Source organism: Otolemur garnettii, unplaced genomic scaffold (genome assembly GCF_000181295.1).
Source record: "Otolemur garnettii isolate 467f Iridium unplaced genomic scaffold, OtoGar3 scaffold00055, whole genome shotgun sequence".
In the NCBI taxonomy this organism is placed as follows: domain Eukaryota; kingdom Metazoa; phylum Chordata; class Mammalia; order Primates; family Galagidae; genus Otolemur; species Otolemur garnettii.
Window position 1 is genome coordinate 5,833,650 of NW_003852450.1, and position 14,180 is coordinate 5,847,829.

The 14,180-nt window shown below is 47.2% G+C and overlaps 1 protein-coding gene across 1 annotated transcript; it reads left to right on the forward strand.

Moving 5' to 3' along the window:
- Positions 1-1,481: 1,481 nt before the first annotated feature.
- On the forward strand, positions 1,482-12,520 carry FMOD (fibromodulin). The gene is made up of 3 exons (XM_012806681.2): positions 1,482-1,541; positions 4,249-5,236; positions 10,627-12,520. Exons 2-3 carry the CDS (start codon positions 4,258-4,260, stop codon positions 10,776-10,778), a joined length of 1,131 nt encoding a protein of 376 aa, XP_012662135.1. The 5' UTR covers positions 1,482-1,541; positions 4,249-4,257; the 3' UTR covers positions 10,779-12,520.
- Positions 12,521-14,180: the final 1,660 nt, after the last annotated feature.

A 14,180-nucleotide genomic window follows, 5' to 3' on the forward strand; every position in this document is an offset into this window, starting at 1 on the left:
AAATTCTTCAAGTTCAAATAATCTGAGAGTTTCTGAGCTGGTATTTTTAAAAATAAAGGTGTGTCTTTGATGGTGACATCAGCCAGTTAACATACATAAGGAAAAAACATTTAGGATACATGAGTTCATCTAAGCTACTAAGATTCTATGTAGTCCAAATTATAATATTTCTCAAACGCTTTCTTCTAGCCCCTAAATTCCAAATTCAGATTCATATATTCAGCTGCCTGTATGCATCCCCACAGGAATGTCTAACAGGCATATTTAACTTAGCACACCCAAAACATGACTTTGGTTTTCCAACAAATTCTGTTCCACCCCATTTTTGCCACATCAGGAAAGGGTATCATCATCTACCCAGTTGCTCAAACTAAATTTCTAGGAGCCATCCTTGACTTTTCCTAACTCCCCATATCTGATCTACCTGCAAGACTTGCCAGTTCTGTATCGCCAATACACAATCCCCTCTCACACTGTACCAGTCCAGTCTGCCATTATCTCTCCTCAAGGCTGGGCTGCTAGAGCCTCCCTTTCTCCACACAACAGTCCCTTCTATGTGCTTTATAAAGTGAAAACCATGGCATCCTCTGCTTAAAACATGTTGTTTGCTAAACACTTAGAATAAAATCCAACTCCTTTCCATGGCCTAAAAGTTCCATTGTGGTCCCACTTCTGCCCACTTATGTGACCTTGTCCTCCCCTGGCTCAGCAGCTCTACAGCTATGAAATGGGTCATAGTCTCCACCTGTGCCAGGTCAGGGGGCTCACACATTACCTCACATGGTCCCGGCTACAACCCAACAAGGTAAGTATTAGTAGTCCTGAAATTGTTGTAAGGGTACATGGTGCTAGTACAGTGATAAGCAAATATTAGATTCCCTGCCTTTTAATTTGTTTCAATTGGGGAGGGAAGTGCTTGTAGCCCAGAAAACCCTGTGCTGTTTAGGGCTAGAACCAGAACCAGCTGTCACACATGCTCGCTTATCCACTGCTTAATGACCTGCCTATAGGGGGAGCTTGAGCCAGAAGGGCCAAGACTAGCTCCCTGGGGAGACACTTAGGTTGAAGAAAGAGTTAAGAAACTTCTTAGCAAATCCCGGCCCTCCCCAACCCTGAATCTGCTTTTGTGGGTTTAATGAGAAATCCAGGCACTTCACAAGAAACTGTAGAAATAACTTCTAGGGCACCACTAACTTATTGAGCAGAAAGAGACCCAGGGCTGCCAATGCTTCAGGAAAGACAAGTGAGTGGAAAGAAGGTGGTTTTTATAGCGTCAGTTGGACAGAAGGATTTGCATGGTTTAGTGTGAGCTCCGCCCCTGCAGCGGAGGAGCTGAAAAAGCCAGGATCCCAGCTCCTCAGCCCCTCTCTTCACAATATTTGATTAGGAATTCGGGGCGGGACCCTGGCCTGGCAGAGACTCGCACACTCTCAGTAGAATCTCTCACTCCTCTCTCTCCCTTGCTCTCTTTCTCACACCTTCTCCAACCCAAGGAGGCCAGACAGAGGGACGTGGTCACTCTCTGAAAGGTTCAACTCGAGGTAAGTTTGGTCATTTTACTTTGGGTTTCGTCCCTTGCAGTTTCATAAAAGAAATAAAGGAAAGGGGCTAGGGGATGGGAAGAGAGACAGGAAAGAAGTCCTTCCCCCTTATCCCCATCAGGGCCCTGACTCCAGGGATGCTGGGGTGTAGAAAGGAGGAGTCCCAGCATTTCACCTTTCTCCTACAGTTCCTTTACAGTTTGAGGGAATATCCAGTTCTCAGGCATGAAAAAGGGAAGGACCAGCTATCTCGGGAAGCCCTCCTCTAATACTCACAAATCTCACCACTCTGGGTACCCCAAGTCCTGGGTATCTCTGCAATCTTCCTGATAGAGGGATTGTGATACCTAAATTTTATTATGGGGGAGGGGCAAAGTTGTGTGTGTGTGTGTGTGTGTGTGTGTGCATGCATGTGTGCATGTTCTTGGGGAGAGAGGGAGAAAATAAAGTGTTGAAATTGGCTATGTCTGGGGAACTGTGGATTGAGGTGGGTGTCCATTCCAGCTTAGGTGATGGTTTCTGGTTTGACCTCCTTCACTCAGGTAGGAGGGAGAAATCTTTCTCTAGGGTGGAGAAATGAAAGCACAGCAGAAGCTCCTGAGTAAGCTCCCCCCAACTCATAGACTGCCAGTCCTAAACTGTCCACCTCACAAAACTCAGAGCACAGGAGCATCTCCAGCATTCCGGGAAACAATTTAGAAGTACACAGCCTGGAAGCAAGTGATGGGGGTAGGATAAGGAGAGGCATAAGCTCCCCCACCAAACCCTTTCAGCATCCATGCCTTTAAGGAGAGGCCAAAATGGGCAGGAAGGTGGCTTGAAAGGGAAGGTGGCTCTTGTCTGCCAAGGTGCCCAGTCTGGAAGGAGAAATGGAGACAGAGGCTCACTGTGCCAGGCCTCCAGACAGCCACCTTGGTCCTACAGCAGCCCAGGGCTGTGCATGGAAAAATGTGCTGTTGGCAGTGGGCCGCTCCATCCATCTTCTCTCCTGGCCAGCGCCTGGGACTAGCCAGCATGCCTAGGCAGTGGGCAGTTGAATCTACTCCTCAAAAACACTGTGGCTCTTTGTCTGAGGCCTGAGGCTGCCTGAGGATGAGCCAGGATGCCTGCTCCTTTGCAGCCCAGCAACTGATGTGATAAAATGGGCCTAAGAGAACTGCTTAGAGGGGACAGAGAGGCCTAGGAGAGATGGTGGCCAACAGGTGACTTGACCGAGTATCACAGTTAGGGTCCTTCCCATCAGTTCGTTGGATTTGATGTTGGTTTTTATGCTTCTTTCTTTCTCCTGTTTACAGTTGCTAACCCCAGCATGGCTCAACAGCAATGCAAGGGATATATATGAATCTACCAGGCCAAGAAAGGTTCTGAGGTTTCTCTGTCTAAGAGTGACACTCTGGAAGGTGCCCACTGCTCACAGGAGTAAGCAGAACATTGGCTATAGGTTAATGGGAGGATATACCACCCCCTGGTCCCTCATCTTCCATACCTTTAGCTTCCCTGTCAGATTATACCAGACCCCACAGTTCTGTCCCACTTACCCCTTTCTTTTCTCTGTAGCATAGCAAGTTCAAAGGCAACAGGCTGCCAGCAATCCAGGGTCTTAGATCCAGAGCCTGGCAATCTAAATGTTGTCACTTGAAGCAGGCAGCTTGGAATATGAGGGCTGATGCCAGAATCCCCTCTTAAGCCACTGCCCTTGAACACACAAGTGTCTTTGATCTCTATGTCACCTTTCAGTGTTCCTCATTTATTTCTTCCAGCCCCACATGGCTCTTGCATGACACCCAGGGTGAGGCATAAGGAGTGCTAACATTTACTAGGCACCACAGAAGAGAGAGAAGCACACTAACTCAGATGCCACATACTGAGGACTCACTCTAGAAGATAAGTGTCACACCTAGGTACTGGTGTCCCCAATCTGGAGAGAATCTGTAACTGTTATACGAAGACCATGTCCCAGCCAAATTGCATATGTAGCCACAAACTGCTAACTAGAATGTTTTCTCGTGGAGCATATTGTTACAGATTATGGCAGATCCCTTTAGAAGGGATCCCAAGCCTTGTGGTGGCTGTGGAGGCGTGGAGGCACTATGCTCCTCCCCAAACACTCAACCCTAGACTCCCTCAGCCAAGAGACCAAAATATCTTCCAGAACTAATTCAGATATTCCCCCTTTGATGTCTCATGCCATGTCTGGAGGCTTCTCGTAGACATGGAAAGAGCCAGAGAGTTTTCCCTGGACTCTTAGAAAATATTATTTCTTTGGGAAGCCCAAGCTGAATGTGGGTTCAGCCCTGAAGAGCCCCCTGCTACTATCCTACTCCACCACGCACATGCACACACACACACCCATAAGGGATTGTTGTGGGCTTTGCAGCTTCTCAACAGAAATTTCAGTGTGCTAGAGGTTCCTAAGGACGTACCCCTCCAAAAAACACAGTTCCCCTCCAATTCCAGTTCCTTCTAATCTCAAAAACTCTTTCTGTGAGCCACTCTAAGATCAGGGGAAAATGTACTTAGCTCACCCCAAATAGCCACGGTCCAGCCAGACCAAGTGCAGAGCCAGACTGGGAGGAGGCACCAAGGAAGTGAGAGCAAGGCTCCCTGACGTTTGACACTAAAGTCAGATCTGCATAGCTCAAAGCGTCACTTCCTCCACAGAGTCTCATTCATGCTGGCTTGCTCTGTTCTCTCCCTCTCCTTACAGTGGGACAAAATGCAGTGGACCTCTCTCCTGCTGCTAGCAGGGCTCTGCTCCCTCTCCCAGGCCCAGTATGATGAGGACCCTCACTGGTGGTTCCACTACCTCCGCAGCCAGCAGTCCACCTACTACGATCCCTATGACCCTTACCCTTATGAGCCCTACGAGCCCTACCCCTACGGGGTGGACGAAGGTCCAGCCTATGCCTATGGCTCTCCATCCCCACCAGAGCCCCGCGACTGCCCCCAGGAGTGCGACTGCCCACCCAACTTCCCCACAGCCATGTACTGTGACAACCGCAACCTCAAATACCTGCCCTTCGTTCCCTCCCGCATGAAGTATGTCTACTTCCAGAACAACCAGATCTCCTCCATCCAGGAAGGCGTCTTTGACAATGCCACAGGACTGCTCTGGATCGCTCTCCATGGCAATCAGATCACTAGTGATAAGGTGGGCAGAAAGGTCTTCTCCAAGCTGAAGCACCTGGAGAGGCTGTACCTAGACCACAACAACCTGACCCGGATGCCCGGTCCACTGCCTCGATCCTTGAAAGAGCTCCATCTCAACCACAACCAGATCTCACGGGTCCCCAACAATGCTCTGGAGGGGCTGGAGAACCTCACAGCCTTGTATCTTCATCACAATGAGATCCAGGAGGTGGGAAGTGCGATGAGGGGCCTCCGGTCACTGATCTTGCTGGACCTGAGTTACAATCACCTTCGGAGGGTGCCTGATGGACTGCCCTCGGCCCTAGAGCAGCTATACCTGGAGCACAACAATGTCTACAGCGTCCCTGATAGCTACTTCCGGGGTTCACCTAAGCTGCTGTATGTGCGGCTGTCCCACAACAGTCTTACCAACAACGGCCTGGCCACCAACACCTTCAATTCCAGCAGCCTCCTTGAGCTTGACCTCTCCTACAATCAGCTACAGAAGATCCCCCCGGTCAACACCAACCTGGAGAACCTCTATCTTCAAGGCAATAGGATCAATGGTGAGAGCAAGCTAGTCAATGGGGAGCGGGGAGTGGCTGTCTATTTTACTTGAAAGACCCTATTCTGAGTGCTAGTGGCAAGACAAAAGAAACAGAAGTAAAGGAACCAAGTAGAACAAATGAAGCAGCTGACAACCAAACCATAACCCTGTACAAAAGGGACAAACTAGCACTGACATTTACCGAATAGCAGTGGTAAGAGAATTCAGCGGGGAGTGGGTTACAGAAGAAGGCTTCCCTGGAGAGGCAGGTTTCATTCTATGTCTTAAGACATTCCAGGGTTTGAGGAATGGAGGTGAAACCCATTCTTAGAGAATCGTCACAAACAAAGAGGAGCGGTCAGAGATGAGTTTGGAGAGGTTTAAGAAGGAACAGTTCATAGAGGGAGAGATTTAAGTTTAAATGTTATACTATAAAATAGTGTAGTACTATAAAATATAGTATAAAATTTAAACTTACACTTTCAAGTATAACTTAAAATTTATTACTTAAAATTTAAACTTATACTTTTTTTTTTTTTGAGACAGCATCTCACTATGTTACCCTCAATAGAATGCCGTGGTGTCACCGCTCACAGCAACTTCAAACTCTTGGGCTTAAGTGATTCTCTTACCTCAGCCTCCAAAGTAGCTGGGACTATAGGCACCCACCACAATGCCTGGCTATTTTTTTTTTGCAGTTGTCATTGTTGTTTAGCTGGCCCAGGCTGGGTTCAAACCTGCCACCCTCGGTGTATGTGGCTGGCGCTGTAACCACTGTGCTACGGGCACCAAGCCTAAACTTATACTTTTAAGTATAACTTATATTTAAAATTTAAAGGGGAAGGTTGGCTGCTAAGAAATCATGGTGTCTGTACTTACCAACCCCAAAGAGGATGAGCTCTATGTTTCCATTTTATCTACTCCTGCCTCTATAGTGTGGTGTTGTGTTTTTGGCATTTATTTGTTTATTTAAACATAACAGCTGGTGGACAAAAATGTGCAGCCTCTCAGAGCTGAATGCAGCTCTGTGTTCTGGTCCATTCTCCCTGGAGTACAAGGACCCCCTGGTGGCAGGGCAGAGTTCCTCCCTGGGGTAACACGAGCCTGACCACCACAATGCTTAGGACACTGTGCTTCTTGTTTTTAAGCACTTCCCTCAAAATGCCTAAAGAAACCAAAAGTGCTGCCTCCTTGCCTGTAGGAACTAAAATACTGATTTCAGGTTGAATTATCTGACTGCTTTTCAGCTCCCTTCCCTCTTAGGATCTTGTGTTCAGAACATGCTTACATTACCCCAGGGCCTCTGATGTCTTAAACCCAGCTGGAAGGTATTAAGCCGGCATTTAACCTCCCTTCCTCTGTCAGCAATGTCCTCTTCCCTCTGAGGAAAGGAGGACTCATTAATGACCACTGGCAAAGAGCTTTGAAGTGGAGCCTGCTGAGAATGAACAGCACTATCAAAGCGCTGAGAGGGACTGAGTCCTCATCTTCTCCCTCTCATTCTCTTGTCTCCCTGTGGTCAGGGAACACATCAGTCATTTAGCAAGATGTTAACAAGCTGGACGGCCCTCTGAGCGAGAGAGCCCCAGAGGGCAATATGGGGGGGTGGGGTGGGGGGGCTGGCAGTCGGGTAGGCAAAGAGAAGAGATACCTGTCTGGTCCCTTAGTTTGAAGAGCAAGACATCATTGCGTACGGTCCAAATTGTTTCGCTTAAAGTCTCCTTTTCATTCAGGTATTTTTATTCCTGGGTAATAGAGGGGGGTGCTCCTCTAAGACATCTTGAAGATGTTGCATGCTGCAAAGGGTCTGACATTTCCTCGTGACTGTCTATCACTCTGTCGGCAGTCACCAATACTTACCTGCCACCCACTCTTTATCCAAGAGGATATCACATCAGAAATGTCAGACTGTATGCTGTGCTTCATCAGAGTTTGACCCTAAAAATGTGGCAGCAAAGAGCAGCTGTCATGGGAAGGAATCCATTAGTTATTTAGCACCTAACTACACAATCAGAGCAGTCAAGGGTGGCAGAGGCTTCATCACAGCGTCCTGTCACCTCTCTGCCTTCTGCAGAATCACATCTGCACTCAAATACAAGGTGGTCCACCACTCCCAGAATCTTGCCAGAAATAAAACTATTTTAGTGAAATGTCCCGAGAGCCTACAAAAATGTCTCCCATTCAAACAACCTAAAAAGTTTCAGTTTCGGACGGCACCTGTGGCTCAGTGAGTAGAGCGCCAGCCCCATGTACTGAGGGTGGTGGGTTCAAACCTGGCCCCAGCAGAACTGCAACAAAAAAATAGCCAAGCGTTGTGGTGGGCGCCTGTAGTCTCAGCTACTTGGGAGGCTGAGGCAAGAGAACCACCTAAGCCCAGGAGTTGGAGGTTGCTGTGAGCTGTGACACCACAGCACTCTACCAAGGGGGATAAAGTGAGACTCCGTCTCTACAAAAAAAAAAAAACTTCCAGTTTCTACTCCAAATCCCTTCTTGTGCAAGTTGAGTCTAATCAATCCTCTTTTCTAGATATCATTTAGTCTCTCTCCTAGTCTTCTCTTTAACACCTAAGTCTTGTTTCCCTTAAATGTGTGAGTTAATATGTATGTAAAGCACTTGGTCCAGGGCCTGGCATAGAATTTAAAGAGGAATACATGATAATAATTAGCTTTCCTTCTTATTACCACTTTGACCTTGACGGCTACAGTTTTTCTTGTTGTTTTTGCATTGCAAAGATAAGGAAACTGAGACACAGAGAAGGAAAAGCCATCTCTCAAGATCACCCAGATTGTGTTGTATAGAACCTGTATTTCTGCCTTCAAAATGAAAATGCCTAGAGCCAGGCATCTCTGAGAATGGTGAGGAATGGCTCTCTGATTCAGAACACTAGCGTGAAAACAGTTCCCCAAGCGTAGCCACCTCGCCTAGAGCAAACCCTAGGGCAAAAGCAAGAGACATCTCCCAGGCATAGCGGGTCAGGGACCTACCTGGGGAGGGGGTGGTGGATTGAAGCAGCCCTCCGAGGGAGGACCTAAAAGAAGAACAGGAACTCAGGGGCATGCAGGGGAATCAGACGTGGTCCTCTCCCTCCCTCTTCCCTCTTCCACCAGCATCCCTCTCAGATTTTCCAGCCTGGCAAGAGCAAGGAAACACAACTCAGAATGTTATTCAGAAGTTTTGGGATCCAGTGGAGCAGGGCGGGTCCACCAGGAGGAATTTGGAAAGACTTATGTCAGTATTTAATCTGGGCTGGAAAATGTCCTCCTGTGTCTCCAAGCAGAAGCCCTGTGCTATTCCTGGGCTTGGGGAAGACAAGCAGGGGGGCTCTAAGCGCCCAGTGTGTAGCTAGAATCTCTATATCCTGTGCAACCAGCTCTGCACAAGTATGTCCCATTTTTATGTAGCCACAGCTGTCATCCAGGATTTTAGCACAGTCTGAGGGCTCCAGACTGGGACAGAGAATCCATAATGGACCCTCTAGCTCAGTCCCAGACAGTGTTGGAAGTGATATTTAAGCTGAGCCTCATGACTTCTTCTCCACATGCCACCCCACTCCTTGCATACAAATAACAGACCCAGCCCCTGGCCTTGGCTCTGACCTCAACCTGCCCACTCAGAGGCACTTCATCTCTTTCCTGGGACCAGAAAGGAAACATCAAAAAAAGCATTTTGGATATTTGACCCCCTGTGTTTTCCAAAGAACGGCATTTACCATTCTCCCCCAATCTCCCCAGTTAGACCTTAGATTTTCTGCCTTATGTTCACAGTATAAGTTAATTTGCTACAAACTTACCCTATCTCATTTCAGTCAATTCTGAACAGAGACTGAAAATAATTGATAATGTTAATTAAAAAAACACTTTATCAACCCACTTAAACTCTCCATAATGTCTTCCTTGAACTTTTATTTTCATACCCATAACCTCCCCCAAAGCTACGCCCATTGTCCCCTCCTGGGAAGAGAGCTAGAAAAACCTTTCTCCTGATCTTCCTGCCTGGCCCCAAACTGATGCACAGTTCCAGACCACCACTGCAAGCTGAGGAACAGCTCTGGTGGGACCAAAGCAAGCCTCAGCTCAAGGTCTACTCAACCATTACTGCTACTAGGGCTGTACCCACACACCACCTTATTTTCAGGACCCCATGGTTAATTTTATCCAACTCTCCTTGGCAGAGAATGACAAAAGCAATTTTCCAGAAAGCCTCACTCACCACGTTGAAGGCAGCTCTTAGAGCAGTGGTTCTCAACCTTCCTAATGCTGCAGTGTATTTTCATTGTTAAAAAAGGGGTTGTGACCCACAGGTTGAGAACCACTGCCTTAGAGGCTTCCGCCGCTTTTAGTGGGCCCTTTTACCATCGCTGCTGGAGTTTTAGCTGGTTCTTGGCTTTTTTATCTTTTAAATTACTGACCCAGTAGACTGGACATAGAAGTGGTTGGCTTGTCAGATAGGACAACCAGAGGGACAGAAGAGTGAATAGCAGCAGAAGAATTTATGTTAAAACCAAAGACAACTATTGTATCTATTAGGGGTATGCGGCTTAGGGGGGAAATCTCACAAAAAGGGGACTAGGAGATTTTTAAAAAATCGGCAGAATGTAAAATGTTAAATGCAAGAGGCATGAGAATTATTTTGACTTTTGAGGTCCATGGCAGCCCCAGTGCTCTATGAGTTTCTAGCTTTAAACTCAGAACCTTGCTCACTCCTCTGGCAGTACTCAGAATGTAAATGTGTAATCTTCTCAAAGCTCTGGCAAGCAAAGACACTTGACTCTCCGCCCAGTCTTTCTCTCTTTAATTTCCTGCCACTTTCTCTATCTGCAAAGTGGCAGGAGATATTTAAGATTTAAGTCTCTCCATTTTTCCTTCTCATAGCAATTTAGCAAAGCCTTCTACCTCTGAAAGCAATCAAGTACTTCAAAGTGTCCACCATTGGTCTTCGGCTACACTCTGCTTCCCCCGCTGCCCACAGGGGGAAAAGAGGGGAGGTTCTGGAGGGAAGAATGTTCAAGGGTCTGCAAAGTGAAGTGCATGAGGGCCTGGAGAATGGGATGCTTAAGAAGCCAAGCGGCGGGTGCCGCCAAACCCCGACTCTGTCCCTAGGTCTGCCCCTAGCGGTGACAGAGGGCATGACTCCAATCCCAGAAAACGTCTACTCCCAACACCCAGCCCCCAAGTTTGACCCCTTACATCAAAAGACCTTATTTAAAGGCTGGGCACCATAGTTCAGTGGTTAGAACGCTGGCCTCATAAACCAGGGGTCGTGAGTTAGGTCCTCTCCTGGACCTCCCGATGATTAAAAAAAAAAAAAAATCCTTATTTGAGTGGCTTCACAGAGACGGTCTCTCACCGTGGATGCAAGTTCCTGATTTGAGTTTCTCCCCCGCCACTCCTGCTCCTCTTGTTTCCACAGAGTTCTCCATCAGCAGCTTCTGCACCGTGGTGGACGTCGTGAACTTCTCCAAGCTGCAGGTATTGCGCCTGGACGGGAACGAGATCAAGCGCAGCGCAATGCCTGTGGACGCGCCCCTCTGCCTGCGCCTCGCCAGCCTCATCGAGATCTGAGCAGCCTTGCACCGGGCACCGGGTGGAGAGTCCCCACTGCCCCCACTGCATTTGGCTAGATGGTTTGGTTTGGCTTTTGCTGGATTGTCCGGGACAAACTGTGTGACAGAAGTCCACAGGCTCCCTCTTTAGCCTTCTTCCTTGTAGGCGGGGTTGGGTGGGGTCAGGGACAGGTACCCTTCTGCTGAGCACGTAGGCAGAAGCTCCCTCTTTTCCACGTTCAGCACTGGTGGCAGAGGGAGTAATAACTGGAAGTTCCAACCCCAGAACTTCACTACTCTTTTTCCTTATCACCTGACGTCACAGGACTTTAAAAGTAGCTTCGGCAGTAATAACACAACTGTTCCTTTCCAACATTCCCTGACTCCGTGTGAGCAGCGCCTGGCAGCTCACTCTGTGTACTGGGCTGGCCATGCAGTTACTCTGGGCTCCCATTCTTTGCTCCTCAAAATATACCTCTTGCCCAGCTGCCTCCTCCCAAGTCCACCTCGTCCCCTCCACCTTCCTCCATAGATGCCTCTTCTGTGCCTCAGGTAGAATCAGTAGACCCCAAAGGCATGAGAGCATCTGTCCAGCAACCTGTGGAGAGAACCCACACTTTTGTCTGAGGTTGAAAGGATACCAAGAAGTCACCTCTATGCCTCTCTAACCACACCTCTTGAAAGCCACCAGATTAAAGGTTACCAGCATTATGATAATATTCATGGCCCTGTCTAGGAGGGGATAACCAACCTTAGGCTTGTGTAAATGTATGGGACTATATTTTAGCATCTGAGCAGCTCTTTGGAGGGAGATCAAACTTTAAAAGAGGGGAGGTCAGACTTGATGCTGACCGTAATGGGGCAAACACACCTCAGAATGACACACCTCAGAATGGCTGAGTTGAGGAAGCAGCCCCAGTAGTTCCATTCTCAGAACTTTCTACATTCCCATCAGGACTCTTCTCAAATCTTTATCCTCAAAGGTGGAGGCTGTGTGGTTTTCAAAGTATGAAAAAAAAAATAATTTGTCCTCTCTTTTTTGTCCAAGCAGGAAGGTTCTATATCCTAATGATACAAACAGACTCCAACCATCCCCAGACTTGCCTACTGGCCCAAAAGAGGAAGATAGAAGAACGTGGTTAAACTATATTATCTGATTTGTCCTAAGGCCAGAGTTAAAATTACCAGCTCTGGCTGGAAATGCTCACTGGGGTCCATGAAGCCAAACCTTGCCTGGGCTGGGCACAAAAATTCTCTGCTTTTACATCTCTGAGCTACACCTTCATTAATGAAGATGCTGTTGCTTTATAGCTTGGCTGGAGAGCAATTCATTCTTCCTATTTCTAAAAGGTAATGTTGCCTGGGGGCTTAACCCACTTGATCTTTTAGGCACTGTTGGGATGGAGTCATCTGGGCAGGCAGGGGCAAGCACTAGTTGAGGAGAGGTAGCTCAAGTCTGGTCCCTGCTGAGATGCCGTTACATCCCTGAAACTGTGTATGCTTTGAAGCAGCTTCCCTGAGAAGGGAGGGGGGGATCCTTGGACTATGTTCTTGGCTCCAGACCCAGAAATCCACAAAAGCCAAACCAGCTCATTTCAACAAAAGAGCTCTGATGAGAGGGGAAAGGCTGCACCCTGTCCCAGGGCTCTTCAGAAAGCATCTGCATGTGAACACCATCATGCCTCTATAAAGAAACCTTATTACAGGAAGAGCATGAGTGGTGGCTAACCTGACCAATAAAGTTATTTTACGATTGCATCTGCAAGAATGGAGTCATGTAAAGCAGACTATAAGAGGGTTACCTTAGGGGGACCAAGTGCGGTCACATAGGCCTTAGACTGAATGAGTCCTCTTTCTCATCTACTATGTTTGGGCAGACATAGCTAACAGGCTTAAAAAGGAGCCTGTATAAATGGTAGGTACTACCATGCTACATGAGGTAGCAAATTTTGTGGTCCAGAAGTTCTTCTTTAAGTCTATATTCAATCCTACCATCTACACATTCCCTTTCATTTGGTCCCCAAGGAAAAAAAACCTGTTTTTTTCCCAATTCTTTCAACATTTTTCTCCTTCCACCGTCCTCTGCTGTCAACCCAGTAATTCTGAATTTGGGTTTTGTTGTCTTAACTGCTCCTGCCCTCTTGTGGCAACTGTGCAGAACTGAGGACAGCCAAGCTTAAAGCCTATTGGTCCTGAAAGAAGAAAATAAGCATTTAGCCACTCACCTGCTCCTCCATTCATCCTCTTAAAAGCCTTAAAATGCCAGAAGTTAGGAAATGTCATATAAATTAGGAAGCCAAAGGAGGTGTGTGATTTCGAGACAATCCACTATTTTTCTGATAGGGAAATAACAACTGATATTTTTGGAGCACTAATATATGTCAAATTCTGAGACAAGCATATTGCAAATGTCACAACTCCATTTTAAGTCAAAGTAAACTAATTGAACTGTAACTCTCTGGAACAAAATTTAGGCAAGAATGTGTGTGAAATGATGGGAAAGAAATCATAGCTCTAACCACAGTCCTCTCTTCAAGGACAGCAGGTTACGCCCACCTGCCTCAGATCTTCAGGACAGAAAGATGCTGTAGACGATGTGACACGTAGGGAAAGAGCTATCCACACTTCAAGGAGGAATCTTCTGCCGCTCAGTATTGTCTCTTAGCAGCTCCCATGAACATTCCAACCAAGATAGAGAAGGGAAAGGAGTTGGAGTTAGGCTCAGCCTCATTTCTAAACACAGTGCTTTGCCAGAGAGTAGAAAGAATAGACCATCCCTCAGGCTCAGCTGACTCTTTTATTAAGCTACCATGTAATCAGTACTTATGAGCTAGGGGCATTACTTATGTCACCTGGCTTACTATTCTGCACCAGCCTGTGCCGTAGGTACTATTATTTTCACTATTTTACAGATGAGGAAACTGAGAACAAAGAGGTCACCCAGGAAGGGCATAGCAAGGTCAAGAATCTACCTCAGGCCGTATGTCTCCACAGGCTGTCAATGTTGTGTCACTGTTTCTGTCCTGAAGATCTTCCTATATTACTGGTTTACTGCATGTAGGCAGAGACTTGGGGGTAGCCTGGCTGTCACAAATGGCGAGATACCACCTTACTTTTTTGGAGTGGACCTAAATCCACTCTGCTAGCATTCAGTCCCTTCATGAATTTTCCAACTAAAATTCACTCTTTATCCATTATGTTTATTTAGTGATACTGGGAAAGTACACTGGGAATATTGAAGAGGGCAAAGGCAAGTCTCTGCTTTTTACAAACCCTTGGAGGGTTTGTAATCTAGTGCAGGGATGGTCATTGTACAAGAGGAAAAAAATCACACTGAGGACTTGAGGATTATCCAGAAGCCTGACCTAGGTACTCTGAGATAGGGAAGGGGGTCATAGTAATCTACACAAAGATTCCAGGC